Source organism: Sarcophilus harrisii, chromosome 2 (assembly GCF_902635505.1).
Source record: "Sarcophilus harrisii chromosome 2, mSarHar1.11, whole genome shotgun sequence".
NCBI lineage: Eukaryota > Metazoa > Chordata > Mammalia > Dasyuromorphia > Dasyuridae > Sarcophilus > Sarcophilus harrisii.
In genome coordinates, this window is record NC_045427.1 from 258639809 (window position 1) to 258658532 (window position 18724).

General features: G+C 33.7%; 1 protein-coding gene across 1 annotated transcript in view; it reads left to right on the forward strand.

The window, feature by feature from the left end:
* The window catches only part of SPRED1 (sprouty related EVH1 domain containing 1), a 123583-nt gene extending 107711 nt beyond the window's left edge, over positions 1 to 15872 (forward strand). The window contains exons 5-7 of the mRNA XM_031952066.1: positions 2067 to 2225; positions 7282 to 7389; positions 8837 to 15872. Of these exons, the coding sequence (XP_031807926.1) occupies positions 2067 to 2225; positions 7282 to 7389; positions 8837 to 9487 (918 nt within the window). The 3' untranslated portion in view covers positions 9488 to 15872. The remainder of the gene's footprint in view (positions 1 to 2066; positions 2226 to 7281; positions 7390 to 8836) is intronic.
* Positions 15873 to 18724: the final 2852 nt, after the last annotated feature.

An 18724-nucleotide genomic window follows, 5' to 3' on the forward strand; every position in this document is an offset into this window, starting at 1 on the left:
AATTCCATTTTTTCTATGAGATACTTTACACTTTCTTCTATTTTTCAGTGTTTCATTTTGTTGCCTAAGTCATTGGCTTCTATTTGATCCATTCAGATTTTCAATTAGTTTGATATTTGGGCAAAGTTTGAGATTTCTTGTGTTAAGCTGTTAGTAATTCCCTTTTCATTTCTTTCTTTCTTAGTTCTTTGCTTTTCTCTCCAATTTTTTCCTCCAGCATTTTCATTCCATTTATAAAAACATTTTAATCTCTTCTTTTATTTCTTCTAGGAATTCTAGTTGAGTTTGTTCCCAAACTGTGTTTTTCTTTGAAGTATTGCTTGTAGACGTGTTAGAGTCATATCTTTTTTCTGCATTTGTGCCTTAATTGTCCCTGACACCGTAATAACTCGTAAGGGTTTGGTTCTATTTTTGTTTGCTCATTCTTCTAGCCTACTTCCTCACTTTGGATTTGACATTAAGACTGTTTTCTGTGGTACTTCTTTAGGGAAGGTCTGGGCTCTTGCTGCCCTTTGGTGGCATTTGAGTGTTCCCAGGATCTTAAGGACAGGCTGAGGACTTGGCAGACTTTCAGTGTTCTCAGAGGAGTGTACTCCAAGGCAAAGTCTCATTTCTGTCCTCTTGATCTGAGCCTTACCCACAAGTTTTCTGACCTGTATTTGAGTCTATACGAGCATAGCTTGCTGCTTTTGGTTCAAAGTAGGAAAATTATAGACTCTCCTTTGGTTTGGGCTTTTTGCCTTGGTTATTTCTTTGTAGTCTGGGCTAACTGCTAGAAGTTAAACCTTGTTTTGTGCCTAGGGTCTGAGCCATACTCCTGCTAGCCTCTCACTTTCCTCCTTTCTCTGTATACTGCCCAGGGACTTACTGGCTGGGGAAGGGCACTGTCTTGCCCAGTTCTCTGTCCTGGATCTTCTACCTAAAGACTGGGTAGTGAGTGACAAATCTGCCAGTTAGCACCCATTCCCTTGCAATGCTCTAATATCTATCTGAGGGTACCCTGTATGAGTCTGGGACCTCCTTTTATGCTGGTGTGCACCTTCCTAGGTGCTAATGTGATTTTACAACCATTGTCTCTCTATGCAGATTTGGCCCAAACAAAAGGTTCACTGTAACTCTTTCTGGATTTCTCCATCAGAATTGGGTCTGTTGCATTTTATACATCTCTTTGAAGAAGTTGTGGAGGGAATCTCAGTTACATTAGTTCCTTTTACTCTAACATCTTTGCTCTCCTCCCCATACACACCCAGCTCTTCCCTGCTTATTTGCATTTTGCTTTTGAAATTATAGTGTGATCTTGAGGGCAAAAACTATTTTTATCTTTATTTATATACTCAGCATTTAACAGGGTGCCTGGCACATGATAAATGCCTAATAAATGCTTTTTGATTGATAAAGAATTTTTTTTTACTTTGCTTATGACATCCATGAAGGTAAATAATCCTCTTAACTTTACTTAGCATATATGATAAGCATGCCTCCATTTCTCACTTTGTTAATCTATTTTAGGACTTCTCAGATTTTTCCATTATCTCCCAGTATTTGGTACCTACCCCTCTCCCTATTTCTCAGCTTCTTTTCTATGTTATCTTCCACCCATTAGATCACAAGCCCATGCCTGGAACATAATAAGGTGCTTAATAAATGCTTCTGGACCATCTTTCTCTTTACCCATCTAATTAATTTTTTTAAAAGTTTTTACCATTATAGGACCAAGGACAGATCCCTGAGACACTCTGGTTACTCCATTAGAAAAACTCTTGCTAACTTACTATCTAGATCTGGTAGTGAATATGCCTTGGGTCCATTCATTCAAACAATTCTAAGCCTGTTTTACTGTACTGCCATATAGTTTGCATCTCTCTATCTCTTCCACAAGAATAGCACAACAGTTTTTGTCAAATATTGTGCCCAAATCCAGGTATACTATGTCTATAGTATTCCTAATAATAATAAGCCTGTCAATGGAACTTCTTGTATTAAACAAACATATCTTTTTTTCTTTTTTCAATTACATGTTAATATTCATTCCAGGGAACATAATGAAGTTTTCTTTTCTCCCATAGGTAACAGAAGATGATACTTCCAGCTCTCTAGCAAAAGATCACTTTTTCCAACCAGAAACTGTTATTACCAATGAGCCCTATAGAAGTTCAAATATAAGACCCTCACCTTTTGAAGATTTGAATTCTAGAAGAGTGTTCCTACAAAGCCAAGCTAATCAAGTAAGAAAACAGTCACTTGTTATAAAAGTAAGGTAATAAATATCATATATATATATATATATATATATATATATATATATATACACACACACACATATATTTGTCATATAATAAATGTAAAATCATATTCCCAGATTTTAAAACATCAATTAGATAAGACAGGATAAAAAGGTATGGTTATATGGAAGTTCATGTGGGAAAAAAGACAAGTAGATTATAATAGACTACATGACTTATTAGTGTGACATGTCAGCCAGAAAGAGATAATGCCCTTTTTGACTGCATGTAGAGAACACTTGTGTTTACTGCGAGAAGTGATAATCTTAATGATCTCAGTCCTGGAGGATATCACACCTGGAGTTTTGGGGTCAGTTCTGAGAGCCACATTTTGAGATGATCATTGACAAACTAGCATACACAGATGAACATGACCAGAATAGTGAGGTGCTTGCACACTCAGATTAAAGATCACTATTTTCAAGTATTAGGAAGAAAGTATATAAAAAATTGATTACAATTTTTCCACTTGACCCAGAAGACAGAAACTAGGACTAATGAGTAGAAGTTGGGTAGAGAGGTAGATTCTGGCTTGATTTCAAGAAAAAAAGTTGATAAAAATTAGGCTCTTTCTTTACATGAAATAAGTTGCCTTGGATTGTAGAGGGTGTTTTCTCCCTTGAAGGTTTCGCATGGTGTCTGAATAACATAGATTCCAAGGAACGATGCATTTTGAGAGCTTATAAAACTATTTAACGCAAGTTTTCCTTGTATCTGTTCCCATGACCCTTTTTTAAAATAGCTTTTTATTTACAAGATATATACATGGGTAATTTTTCAGCATTGATAATTGCAAAACCTTTTGTTTCAATTTTTCCCCTCCCTCCCTCCACACTCCTTCCCCTGATGGCAAGTTGACCAATACATGTAAAATATGTCAAAGTATAAGTTAAATGCAACATATGTATACATATACTCTGTTTTTAGTACTTCTTTGTTACTGTGCATTACCCATTCTTGTTTTCCTTGGACATTTCCTTTGATTTGGATTATAATTCCATCATTAAAGGATTTGATTAAAAGAAGACAGCACCAGAATGTGGGTAGAATACTCAAATGAATAATGGATGCAAAACACTTTGTAAACTTTGGTTGGTTGGTTATTGGCTTTCATTCTCAAAGAGGACAAAAATAACATCACTATATTAAAGTCAATTTAGTGTGTCCAATTGTGGCTGATGAGAGCAATACAAGCTTGGAATGCTGTGTCACAGGTTGGATACACATAGTCCCTCTGAAAATTTGAAGTGCATTCTTTAACTTTGCACGTCCCATGTTTCTTCTGAGCTAATTCAATTTTGCTTTGCCCATAGCCACAATACCTTCTCTGATGTGGGCACACCATGCTGGACAATCCTGTGCCAGGATGTTGCATGTCTCCCAGTCAATTCTAAAGTTCTTAAGAGAGACCTTGAGAATGTCCTTGTATCACTTTTTCTGACCACCCTGTGAGCACCTGCCCTCTTTGAGTTCTCCATCAAATAGTCTTTTTTGGCAAGCATACATTTGGCATTCAAACAATATGACCAGCCCAACAGAGATTCACTCTGCAATAGAATTGGAATTCTTGGCAGTTTAATTTAAGAAAGAACCTAAGTCTCTGGTTTCTTATTTTATTATTCATTCACTGTATCAGAACCTTGATCTAAAAATGTCTTTGGTGTCCATAAAACTGAACCATATTAAAGTGAAGCATTAAAGTATAGTGAGGAAAGCTTCAAATTTGAAATCAGGTTTAAATCCTAATTTTGAGTGACAAAACTTTGAACCACTTACCAACTAATTCTGTGATCTTAGATAAGTCATTTCATCTATATATGCTAGGTTTCCTCCTATTAAAAAATTTAGGGAGGGAGGTTGGACTGTACTCTGTTTAATGCTTTCCAACTCTGACATTCTATGAACCCTGTGAACTTTATGAAAACTGCATAATGAAATATCTTATGGTTCTTCTCAAGATATTTTTATTACCTTCTTTCTACATAATGTGAACTTTATGCTGAAAACTACTAAAAACAATCTATACAACACTCTCGTTTTCAGTTCAACCTCTGTCATCATCTTTGGAAAAGATTCTATATTTTTTTTCACCTTTTTAAGTTTCAACAGAGTCATTTTGAGAGTTTTGAGGTTTAAGTATTTTTATTCAAAGATTACAGACAGTGGTCATACTAGTTTTTACACTTTGGTTTAGATGATGCACTTCTTTGCAATTGTACATAGTTTTACATTGTTAATAGCTTTCAACACATTTAAAGAGATTTCAAGATAGAAGTACAGTAATGACATTTTGGGTGTTGGAAAATTACATATAATTTCTGCATAGTTTCATTTTTGCCTAAACTTGTAAAAGAATCTCATTAAGCTGTAGAAAATGGGAGCAAAACCATATTGTGATGGTTTGGTGTAAAACAAAAAGGCAAAAGGAGTTACTTGTCAAGCTCATTTTTTGGTATAATCATTTAGAATGGTGGTAGTTTTCTTGTATTTATTTGTCTTGAAAATATACAATTGCTGCACCTAAAACTCCAAGATCATAGAATATTAGTACCTTGAAAATGACATTGCCAAATTGGAGTACATTTCAAAAAATTCTCTGAACTAGAGTGTAATGATGGCTTTGTTTTAAAAAGCATCTCAGTCAAGCTCTTTCTGCTGGCAAATTCTGCTCATGGTTCCCACTACTGGGTTGTTACTGCAAAATGTCTGTGAATCCTTATTCGTATCAAGCATTGACTATTACTATTTTTCAGGTGTATGTATATCTATATGTATGCTGTTGTGATTAATAAAATAAAAATTCCTTTAATATTGTTACAAAATTCATAGGAACTTTATGTTGTTAGTATTTTCTAGACTGTGATCAGGTACTAATAGTAGTACAATCAGTATCTGAGAAGAGCCTTTCAGACACAAAAAGGTTGAGATTCATTGATCTTGAATTATCAAATCATTAATTACATAATAGCTTTTTGGATACATAACAACCTATATAGCTGCTATATCTCAGATATTGAAAACTCCCAAAGAAATGAAAATTTAGCAATCTATGTAAAAAATGCTAATATATTTGATTCTCCATTTGCTTCTTGTTAGGTAGGAGTTAACCCTAATAGAAGGACTAAATAAACATTGATGTCCCTGATAACTAATCTCATTCACATACCCCCTGCTCCTGAAAATTACTTTCTATTTACTCTATATATTTTGTATGTATATATTTATGTTGAAGTTGATCCTCTTCCTATATATGAGTTCCTTGAGGATAGGAACTTTTTCAGTTTTTTTCCTTGTATCTGTTGTGTCTAATATGGTGCCACATAGCAACTTAATAAATGTGAAAAAATGAATGAATGGATCGCTAAATATAGATCTCTTGATTTTTATTACATGTTAGAGTAATGTTATTTTCTGTGGGAATAAAGTTAAGAAAATTCTGACTTTCCTTATGTGCTTCTGGCTTTCCAAATTTTGATTTGGAAAATCATCTTCTAAAGAATATTTTTAAGATATACATAAATTAAAATTAAAGTGTACTTATGGTTAGTAGAGAAAGAATACATGTCAGAACACAAATTAAAACCCATGATTCCAAAAGTTTTCCTCCTCTTTTTTGACCTATTTAAACCTTTCCTACTCTCCCACGCTCAAACTTAGTCCTTCTTCCTCATGCCTTCCCTGACCGCTCAAGGGACAGTGATCCTATCAGCCACTGAATTCTGATAACACTTAATTGATAATTAATCATATATTGCCAGTATTAATTTTCAGTTTTTTGCCTGTATATGGCTCTCTCTCCAACTATAGAATTTAAAAAAAAAAAAAATCTCTAGCAGCACCTCATGAAGACATAGAGGGAATATTGGAGTTTTGATTTTGACATCCAAGGACCCCAGTTCAGATCTTCCTTTTGGTGAATACTATGTGATTTAAAGTCAATTAGTCTAGATTTCATTTTCCTCACATAATAAGAGTGAATTGGACTAGATGGCTTGTAAGGTTTCTTTTAACTCTAAATCTTAATTGATCAATCAATCCATAATAACACCTGCTTTAAATATTCATTTTTTCCTTGCTTTCCAGAAAATTTATTGTGTTTTAGAATACATTATGAGGAGAAAGATTAGTGAAAGGAAAAATTATAGGGGAGGTTCTTTTAAGTACTACTGGGGTAGCATTGTACTAGGAATTAGGGAAAATAAAAAAATTAGATTAGGTAAAACTTCTAGTAAGGGGATGAGGTATAAACAGAACTAATTATTATACACAATAATACATTAAGAATTGCAAAATAAGGTAGCATATGAGATCCCCGGGGAAGGTTATTATTGACAAGGGGGTATAGGGAAAAGGATATAGTATCCATGTTGTGCGCTTTATAGGGTAGAATACATAGTTCATCACAAGAAGAAATTATTCCTTTATACTTCATTACATTCCCCATAGCACCTATAGTTTACTGAACACATTGCATATATTCAGTAAATATTTATTAGATAATAAAACTAAAGATAGCATCTCTAAACCGAACAAATGAAAACCACATGATTTCTGTACTTCTTTTCAAATGATTCAAAACATGAAAAGGAAATACAGACTATTCTCACATTTTATGTTAATTTATCAGTCAGAGAATAGTAAAAGCCCTGTTTTAGCCATTAGTTTTAAGCAACTTGAAATTTTGGTGGACTAAACAATCAGAATTAAAATTTTCTTGGGTTGTTGTAGAGGACGTGATTGAGGAACAAGTCATTTACATAATCTACAAACTGTATATTTGATAAGTAACTATTCTCAAACTAAGAATAGCAGTGTAGAGAAGGAAAAACTAAACACAATGAAGATTTTTTTGTTAGAGTAAATTTTTCAAATATATTAGAAATGATTTGTGTAATATTAGAAATATAAACAGTAATGAAAAAAACACATTAATTTGTGTTTGAATAGAAAACAGGATTCCATTTTCTTGTCACTTAATTAGAAATCTTTAATATTACAGATAGCATTTAACCAGTCGGACTTGGACACTTCTCTTCAGAGCAGACCTGGTGAATATGTGCACCGGCAAGTTTCAAAAGAGTGTGGAAGTCTGAAATCCCAAAATCGGGTAAATTACCTATTCACCTTGAAATACTTCATAATATGACTCTTTTACATTGAAATTATAGCAGTAAAAATTACATGAGGTGACAATATCTTAGCACACAATTAGATCACATTAGGAAATTTGTTTGAAAAGCTTTCATCTAGGTAGTTTGTTGCTATAATTGATTATATCCCTAAGTCTCTGAGGTGTCAACTAACAGGTTTTAGAGTTAGCTTTACATCTGAATTTTCCAGTGACAGACTTTATAAAGTAAAGCCTATTAGAAGGTATTAGAAACTTTTGTTCTTGTGTATCCCTCTAAGTTTAGTGCCAAGAATGGATCTTTTCTCTGAATTTCAAAAAAATCCAAAATAATATTTTTAAAGAAATGAAACTTTTTCATAGTATCTTAAGCCCTAAAATGTGAGTGTACATATTTGAAAAAAAAGAGAAGAGCTACCTGACACTGCTGAAACCTTATCACAAGTTTAAAATTAAAACCAGGAGAGTGCCAGTGCTGCTCCATTAGTAGACAAGAATAGTTGGAAATGAGTACCATATAGCTATGGCCAAATTACTACAGATTCCAGTGTTAGTGAGAAAAAAAGAATGGTTTTTACTAGTGCTCTTGCCCTCTTTTGCTGCAGATCAGTGAAGTGAATTAATTATGTGCTTTATTTTAGTATATGAACTATGTACATGTATAAATTTCTCTATAACTGTTATAAATCAAAGACTTAAAGCCAGATTATGTTCACAGGAGAGAAACCTAATTCTCGAATTCATTGGTCAGACTTACACTTCTTCTAAGTTGGCTTAAAGCTCCTTCTGGACTTTGTAGATTTCAGCAAGTAGTGACTGAGCTATATTTGCTGCTTTTCTATTTTGCTACAGCCACAGGCCACAAATTGACAGCTTGTTAATTATTTCTTTATCAAGTCAAGGATTTTTTTCCCTTAATTTAGTGGAGCCTGTTTGTATGTAATCATCAGATTAAACAAATTATGTTTAATTGACAGAATGTCCCTAACAAATATATTCACATTTCTTCTAAATTAAGACTGTAACAACCATCAGCTAGTGATGATTTTCATGTTGAATCCACCTAATCATTCCCAAAATTATAGAATAAGAGTTGAAAAGTTTTGCTGGAGCCATGTTACTTTTAGGTAGTGAGGACATGAATCCTTTTCTTTCCCATAAGCCCCTCTTGTTATATCTGGCTATAAAGGCCTGTCCATAAAATAAAATATTATTTTAAGGAAACTGACTTTAAAAAAAACCCATCATGGTAACAAACCAAAAATAGTTTCTTTAAGAAGTTATTTATAGTATCTCACAGTGTAGGATGTTGGGTAGAGAAGGGTAGAGGATTCCTTTTTCTAAAATTTGATCTCTTGCCAGAGAATTTTTTTTTAATTAGAATTTTTTAATCCTTCTGACTTGTTATTTTTATATTTCTTTTTAGGCACCTTTGAAAACCATCAGGCACGTCAGTTTTCAAGATGAAGATGAAATTGTCAGAATAAACCCTCGTGATATTTTAATACGTCGTTATGCAGATTACAGGCATCCTGACATGTGGAAAAATGACTTGGAGAGAGATGAGACAGACTCTAATATTGAGTTTTCAAAATCAGAGAGTAAAAAACCTGACTATCTGTACTCTTGTGGGGATGGGACTAAATTAAATGCGATCAAAGACTCTGTGGTATTTAAGACGCAGCCTTCCTCGTTAAAGTTTAAGAAGTCCAAAAGAAGAAAAGAGGACGGGGAGCGGTCCCGCTGCGTGTACTGCCAGGAGAGGTTTAACCATGAAGAAAATGGCAGGGGGCAGTGTCAGGACGCCCCCGACCCAATTAAGAGATGCATATACCAAGTGAGCTGCATGCTCTGCGCCGAGAGCATGCTCTACCACTGCATGTCGGACTCAGAGGGAGACTTTTCGGACCCCTGCTCCTGTGACACCAGCGAAGACAAGTTCTGCTTGCGGTGGCTGGCGCTGGTGGCGCTGTCCTTCATCGCGCCATGCATGTGCTGCTATGTGCCCTTGCGGCTGTGCCATCGCTGCGGCGAGGCCTGCGGCTGCTGCGGGGGCAAACACAAGGCCGCCGGGTGAAGCCGGCCCGGGCGGAGAGGGTCTGAAGTCTTTGTTTCCAGGAATTAGCTAACTTGGATTTGTGGAGGCTTTTGGCGAGCGGCGGGGCATCTGGCCTGGCATCCCGGGAGGCCAACCGGGGAAGAAGCCGCAGAACTCGTCAGTTCTTGCCATTTCTCAGATGCTAGCAGCCATGCTGGACTGTTTCCTTCAAGTGCATGGCCCGTTTTGTTGAAAGTTGTAAAGGATTATTTGAGAAAGGAAGCCATTTCTAGCTATTGGCAATGTTATAAGGGTGCAAACTCTGATTCAGCTAAAAAGGAATCAATTTGGCATTTTGTACATTTATGGCTTAGGTGATGGGGAGGGATCTTCAAAAAGAACTGAATGCATTTGACACATAATTAAACAAAAAAAAATGCACTAGTGACGGTTGATTTCAAACTAAGAAAAGTTAACACTTGACAGATCTCAGAAATGAAACTGAAGTGCAACTAAATCATTTATTAGTTGTTTTTTTGGAATCAGTTTTATGTATAAATAACAAATGTTTATATTTAACTAAGCATAAGGTACGAATTATGACATAATAAACTTTTCTTCCCCTTCCTATTTCTATAGTAGATACACTCATATCTGCTATCACATTCCATATTTTGAATATTTAACTCGTCTAGTTAGTTCCATTTTTATTCCACAAGAATGAATTGATCTTTTCATCTTCATTTCCCTCCAACTGCAGTTTGTATTGAGTTATATCTGTACATTCTGGTAATCTAAAACCTTTAAGATATTCTAATAGTCTTGAGTGACCAATTTTTTTTTTAAAGCACAGATGTAATTGTCTGATGTTCTGATGGGAACATAACACTTATTTTTATATATATAGAAAAGACTGATTAAACATTATCAGAAAAAAAAGGGGGGGGGGGTTTGTGTTGTTCAACCAGCAAGTTGTTTTCTTTTGGAGTTTGCTCCTCTAAAATATTTAACTGCATTTACAAATGTTTAGTTAAAAGATATAACCAAATAGTTATAATAAGATGTTCTTTTGATGTCTCCATCTATCATTTTACCCAACTAGGATCATGTTCAGCTGTTTTATTAAAAATCTTTGGGCTTAATCCTAGTGCTTGTCATTTTACCCCACCCATCCTCACCGCCCCCGCCCCCATGGTAACATCACTTTTTTCTGTTGCAGAACTTCATTTTTATTTGAACTGGCAAAAGCATAAATAATATCTTATAATAAAATGTGGTGTGATTTAAAAGCCTAATCCAGTAGTATATGAATGAAATATCTTATAAGTTTTTTAAAAATCTGCTGTGTATTACTTACTGGATAATAACAATTGGATAATGTTCTAACCTTGTGTTCCACGAATCATTTTTTGTATTTTAGTAATCAATTTTAATAATTTTTTTAAAATGTTACATTAAAACTCTAAGTTGAGGGTGCTTTGGGAAGGAATCTGGAAGGGGGAATAGAGGGGAAAAGGAGAGGGATTGAAATTGACAAAAATGTCCTTTTTATGGCATATAGAGATATGATAGGCAATGAAAATTAAAAATCACACTACCTTTTGAAGCTCCTTTTCTATGCAGGTTTTTACTGTCATATATTTCTTTTTACATATCATATTAAAGCTTGTTACCTTCCTTTTCTTGCCCCAAGATCAAACTGAACAATGTATATAACACTATCTGTCTGTAAGATACTTTTTTTTTTAAAGAAAGCATTTATATTTATATGACAGCTTGAACTGACAACATTGTGTACATAGATCATCTTGAAGTATTATTTCACATTGAAAAGAAGACAAATATATTGATAACTATAGAAGTTATGAAAAAGAGCTTCTTTCTAGTTTTGTACTAAATATCATTCAGATGAGCTAAATCCAAGAACATTAACACTATAGCAGCAGTCTTAAGTCTCATTTTTACAATTTATATATTTGAAAGCTGCTATTGTGGATAATTTTCACCCATCACATTTTCAGCTAAACTTGATTTCCCAGAATAGACTGTTAACTTTCAAAACTATTCATTGGTAAAATGAGAGTGATTGTTTTTTTTTTCCCTTGGGAATGAGATTTGTTATTTGTCAGTGCTTAAGTTTCTGATTCAGGTTTGAGCAAGGTGTGAACAACTGAAGAAAAGAACTTGCTGGCTGTATAGGAAAATGCTGTGGAATTGTACTGTGTATATACTTTTGGGAAGAAACAAACTTAACAATTTCCTCTGAGCACTAATCAACATAGTGCAACTCCTATTCCTGTACTGTATTTTATATGCAACAGATATGCTTTAATATTTTTAATGAATTTGTGCATTAATATTTTCAATTTGTTTAACCACTTTGCTGCTACAATTTTGCCACCCCTTCCTTTTTCTTTCCTTTACAATCTAAAACAATTTGCTTCATTAAAAATTATGAATATGGATGTAACAGGTTATTATTTCATCCTGGGTCTTTGTAAGTTAATACACCCAGTTTCTCTGCCAATAACATGATGAACATAGGAAAATCAATCTATGCCATAAACTAATGATATAATATAGTTGGATCCTTATAGAAGGACAGATTATGTTAAATTAGCTGGACTGGTGACATGGAAACAGATACCTTTATCAGTCCATAAGTATCCTCATATGTAGGGAAATCAAACCTCTAAGTAAATTAAGGACTGTTTATTTATACTGCCCATTAATGCTTCTGACAATTGGACCTTCCTCTGAAAAGTTCCTTAGGTTTTTGTTTGTGATGTTGAAAGTAGCCAGTACAACCTGCCAAGTGACATGGAAAGAAACGATCTCCTGAGGCCTACCTATTATTATTGTGTAGTGATGTCTCCTTATCCTAGCCATGCAGGGTAGAAATGTTTGATCTCTGAAGACTGCTCAGCCATAGCACTTCAGCTCCACCTGCTGGAATGACATCCATCCAGAAAAACCTTTGGGAATAAAGGATATGATATACACCCCAGTATTTACAGGTCAGGGACGATTCAGAAAAGGCACTTTGGCCTCAGAACACCAGGAATTAAAAAATATTTAGAAAAAGCTAAGTTTTTCCCCTTATTGGTGAAGCCTAGAAAACTTTGTCATTTCCCTTTTTTGATTATTAATAGGGAATATAAACCATAAAAGTTTCCCTTGAAAGGTAACAGATTATCTAGAACTGGCAACATAGTAAATATCGAATTCTTATATGGCCAGATATGAAACTCGTTCTGCTCTGATAATTTATTTCTTGGCAGAAAGCTTAACCACAAAGAATGTGTGCTGAAGGAAAAATTTTTGAGAATTTTGCCAGTGATTGTGTTGTTGCAAATTCATTAGAGTAAGGGATTTTGTGAGTGTGTATGTATGCGTGAGCGAGAAGGGAAAGTGATGGTCCGAAGGTAGTATGTAAAGGACAAAGGATTGAAATATCTAGTTTTGTTGATTATGCAAACAGCTGTGCTCATAACTAGCTCTTGAGGTAACACTAAAATAAGTTGCACTTTCTGATCATGCTTAAAATATCTGTCATTACTAGGGGCTTTTTTGATTAATTGAACAGCACAATAAGGTGGTTTTTTTTTAAATTGAGGTAAGATCCAGAATATGACTATTGGATGATTGAAACAGCATCACATGTCCTAAAAAACATGCTTCACCTGTTAATATTTGTTGAAACTTTATGACTGCATCCTGTACTTTATTCTATATAATATTGTTTAAAGTCCTAGCAAATGGTCTGTTAAGCAAGCATATCATTTTTCCTTCATTTAAAATATATATATAAATATATACACGTGTGTGTATATATAATATGTATTTAAATGTAAACATTGGTCCCTTGAAATATCTGAAGACACTAGTGGCCCTCGCTTTTTTTTTGACTTATACTTCAATTGTTTTTCAAAAAAAGCCCTAGAAACTAGCACAAACATACCTTTTTTTTTCTTTGTTCTATCCCTCCTTATGATCCCCATCTGTCTTGAGATTGAACCTTAAATTTTAAAGTGATGCCATTGTAATGTGCTTTTCAAGCAATTTCATACATGAAATAAAACTAGACCACGGTGATTGATAGAAAGCAAAGATGTTAATAGGCCTTAAGCTACTGTTTGCTTTAGCAGCCACGTGGTTATCAACTTCCGTATGCTTTGGTGCACTGCTAAATGTTAGCCTTTGTTCCTGAAAGCTTAAACTAAAAACTTTGTGATTAATTTTAAAAATTCTAAAGCATTGTTTAGTGTAAAACTCTTTGTATTTGAAGCTGCACTATAAATGGTACATAGATTTTGTGAACACACTGCCTCTCCTTTTTGCAAATAGTGCCATTTGCTTTCTACCCTGACCTCAAAAAGTGCCTCACTTGTATATTATTCCCATTACCCTCAACTGCTTTCTTTATAATAAGCAATGTATGATTTAGTTAAACTTGTCATAGATGTATTTCCTTTTATGTATACAAATATATAGCTTGGTACTTTTCAGTATATAATGTACATATGCATATATAAGTTTGTAACTTTTGTTACACCATATTTGTGTAATTGGACATATCAGATAATATCATAAAAGTTTGTTTTTAATGGTCCCCACCCTGTAATTACTGATTAAACCAATCATAAAATTAAAAAGGGTTTTTTTTCCTCAATGTCATGAGCCTGTTTACACTGACAAATGAAGTGTTAGTTAATAATCAAGAGTAAAAGAGCTTTTAATCATGCTTTTTTAAAATTAAAATTATTTAAGAATTATATTGTTTTAAAAACCCAAAGTTCATTTAAACTTCACCTCAAATAGCTAGTTCCTTATTGATTATATTACAACTTTTTAAAGCCATAATGAATGCTATATTTCCATTCACTGACAAGGGAAGAAATTATCATTAATTCTTTAAAATCAATTTGGGATCATTTATAACAAACTTCAAATCCTAGGTTAGCACGTTGACTCTCAACCAATTCTTTCTACTGTCAGTTGGCATTTATTCAAGTAATATAACCTAGTTTTATTAGTTGCTTAAATGAAGTATAATGGGGAAGAGGTTTTTGTTTGTTGTCCTTCTGAACCTGTGATTTCTTCAGTAATTAAACTCCAAATTTGGGGTCATAAAAAACTCCCTGGTATATCAAAAGGTTAAGTGACTTAAATATTCCTGAATTCAAAGCTAATAGCCCTTTTTCCATTCTACTTTTTAATTAGGAAGATAAAACTACAATAAAAAAATACCATGTAATACTTTCCAAGGATAAACTTTTGGTTTATGCATGCCATTGCTGGCCTTTGAATCAAGAGATAGTTCAGAACTGACTTTTAGGCTTGCCTTATATTATTGAATCTTGTTATATAAAGCAACTTTTTGATATTTTTATTATTTTTATTACTAAGTTTTCATAAACATAAGATTCCTTTATCTAAGATAATAATTAATGTTTGCCAAAGAAGATGAAAACAGATCTGCTACAACTTGATAATGAAAATGTGTTACAAATAAAGATAATGCTTAAATTAAAAGTAATTCTTGCAAAACTTTTTCGACTAGCCTACCAATCAATTTTTTTGAACTTGCTTTAGATTCTCTCTTAGGAAATTCTGGGCCTGATTCCCAAAAGTCAGATAATTTGATTCTGAAACTCATTTCTATTTTTCAAAGAAAAAAAAAAGCCAACAGTAAGGTTTTCAATTAAGCTTTTTCAGTAGAGGAAAAGTCATATTTAAGTGAATTTAATGGAATATGCATTGTTGAAATTAAATATTGTTAAAAATGAAGATTGCAGAAAAACATTTGACTCTTGCTTGCTATAATGAATCAACAGGTGAAAAGAATGTAATAAGTAAATATAAATAGTATTATGTGCACCTTACCTTCATCCCTTCTCTCTTCTAAGAATGCTGGGGTGTGATATTTGTCATGGAGTGTCACTTAACGAATTTAAAAAATTTTAGGTTTTCATGCAGAGATGGTTTAAGGTTAAAAAAAGTTCATGGGGTAATTGCTGCTTGATCAAGGATTATATGATTTAGCATTAGTAGGTATCTTAGAGATTGATCATTTAGTCTCATTTCCTCATTTAACAGATAAAGAAATTGAGGTCCAGAAAGATGAAATTACTGACTTATCCAAGAAACTTAAAGGTAAACCCAGGACTAGAATCAGGGCTTCCCTAGTTCTAGTCTAATACTTTGTTACACAATTGATGGCAAAATAAAAGAAGTAAAAATTCCTCATGTTACACATTGCACGTGATTTTGGATTCTCAATATATTAATTGTGCTGATTTTTTTTTCTTCTAAAAAATACTATTTGTCATATTGGATGACTGGAAGGGGAGAGTAGAAGGATACTATGGATTACTTATGATGATGTAATGTCAATAAAATATCAATAAAATTTGCTAAAATAGTGTTAGATTTTTAATTAAAGAAAAATGTTAATAAAAACTTATTTTTAAAAAGTAGAAAGCCCAACTTGATGCTTCTCTCTATATCTGTATGATTATAGATGTAAACAAGATGACCAAATTGGTTTCCCTATAAAACAATATATTTGAACTGGACCATTTATTTTGAATTTATTTTTGAAAACCAGAGTTCTTGTAGGATGATTTGAAATCTGAAGATCTAGATCAGATCTCAGCTCTGATTACTTAATGTGTCAACATAGGCAAGTTAGACCCTCTAAAAACTTTAATTTCCTGGTCTGTAAATTGAAGGTACTGGACTAGACAATTGCTTTAAATAGTCCCTTTCCTATTTTAAATCTGTGACATTATTTCAACTTTGCTACCATGAGCCTTTTTTTTTTTTTTATAATCTCATTTGTTATAATGGGATATTATTTGTACCTACCCAATTACTTCATTCTCCTTGATGAGCTTTGGAATTGGTACTCCACATTTTACTCTTACATGGTATATATTTGTACAAGCTGCCTCTAACTTAGGAATTCATAACTTGGGAAACACAAATGTTAAAAAAAATTTGTTAACTATTTTAATATAATTGTTTTCATTTGTGACCCATTTATTTGATGTATTTAATAACATTCTGAGAAGGGACCCACAGGTTTAAAGGGCCCATAGGTTTCTCATACTCCAAAGGGGACAATGATCTCTAAAAAAACCAATTAGGAACCTCTGCCATAAACTTGCATTTCCCCATCTTGTCTTAGAAGAGGGTTAACTGATGGGACTTCTTATTCCTTGGAATTTATGGGAATCTCTTCAGAATTTCTGTCATTAACAAAAATTCCTTATTGTACTCTGTAGAATTCTGATTGGAAGAAGGCGAGACTGCATAGAAGTACATATGATACGCTTCAATATATTCCTCTTATATTTTCTTCATGAGACTGAACTGTATAATCAGTCTAGTTTCAGCTACTGACTATGAAACTCTTGGTTTTTAAATGCTATTTCCTGGGCTTGAAGAATGTCACTCTGAAGTGTATGTTTTCTTCCCCATTCCCACTGTCTTTTGTCTCATTTTCAAATTACCTATGCACTTCTTTGGTGTCCAAATAGGAAAAACACCTGAGAGTTTTTAAGGGTTCAGGTTATAAACTGATAGAAATATATTAGAGATGTTTTCTGTACATCATCTGTGGACAAGTCCAACTGGAAAAACCACATAGAATCCAGTATGTGGTAAAAATCCACTGGGCTCAACTGTTCTTGGTAATCTCCTAACGATACTGTGGAACAAATTAGAGTCCAAGAGTCTTGCTGTTAATAGGTTTTTTCTTTTGCCAAGACTAGAAATACTCTGCCTAAGGCAGTATTGAACAGCACTCCCAGATGAGTCATCTGCTGTGTACAGTGTGCTCTTTTCCATAATGACGAGCCAGCCATGTGCTGTCAGTTATTCCAAAAAGCCTACCCTTGGACAAGCATTCCAGTTAGTTTAAGGACCACTTCTCCCAAATGTTATAAAAGGGTGAGATTAGCATTCTCTTCTCCCTCAAGTTTTCAACTCAAGATCCAATCATATTGGAAATGATACAAGGAAAGCAAGAAGCTTATATTGTATTTTCACAACTGTACTATTCTAGTTTAAAAGCAATTTCCCAATCATTAACTTGTAGTAGAATATTCCAGTCTTTCCAGTACCCAGAAAAACATAGGGAGCCTTGTTCTACCTCAGCCTTCATAAGTATTAACATTCCAGGTTGAAAATCAGAGTCCGTATTAACAATATAATCTTATTAAATGCATCATGAAACAAAAACTCCCTAATGTTTTATTCTGGGGGAAAAAAAAGAAGTAAATCTACACCAAGCTCATACTATCTTCCCTGCCTCCCCAAATCTGTTAAAGGAAGACACACACACACACACTTAGAATTCACATTTAATCTTATTTCTGATATTTAAAAAAAAAAAATTCAAGACAGGAGCCTGTAATAGGATGTCAGCTAATTAATTCTTTTTAGACTAGCAAAAGGAAGTGTTTCTAGTAAAAACAAAACAAAAAACAACTAGAATGCAAGGAAACAATGTTTTGAGGAGAAAACTTTGAATGAAAAGGATTGATTATTTAGACTTAAGCTTGTCATACAGAACACCTGACTCAAGAAAAAACCCTATAAACTCATCAAATATTAGAGCTAAAAGTAATCTTCAAGATTATTTTTATCTACCTCTCTTTATCCCCATTTAGCAAAAAAAGGAAACTGCCCCATAAAGAATTGTTTCATGGGTTGTTTGGTGGTTTGTTTATTTGTTTGCTTTTAATTAATTATAACTGACTCTTTATGACCCAATTTGGTGTTTTCTTGGCAAAGATACTGGAATGGTTGCTATTTCTTTCTCCAGCTTATTTTACAAATGAGGAAATTAAGGCAAACAGGGATAGGTTACTTGCCCAGAATCACATTGTTGTTTGTCCTTCATTCTTGAAGAAGGACCTCGATATCAGGGAGTTAATGCCATAATATGCAAGTGAATTGGATTTGAGCAAGGGAAGGCTAGAAAGAGGCTGAATTTGAACATAGGCCCACCTGACTCCAGGGCCAGAATTTTAGCTATTGTACCACCTAGCTACCTACTGAAAGGGGTTAACCAGTATCAGATAGTTTATGTCTGAATTACAACATCCATCTTCCAGATCAGAGTAAAAGTTTGATGTGAGACTGGAAATTTTTTTTGAAAATGGCTTATCTGTCTAGCTATCATTCTGATAAGAAAACTTGGGAATTGACGTGGGAGAATCCTATCTTATAGAGGATCTTTACTTAAACTTGGACTTCCATTATAAA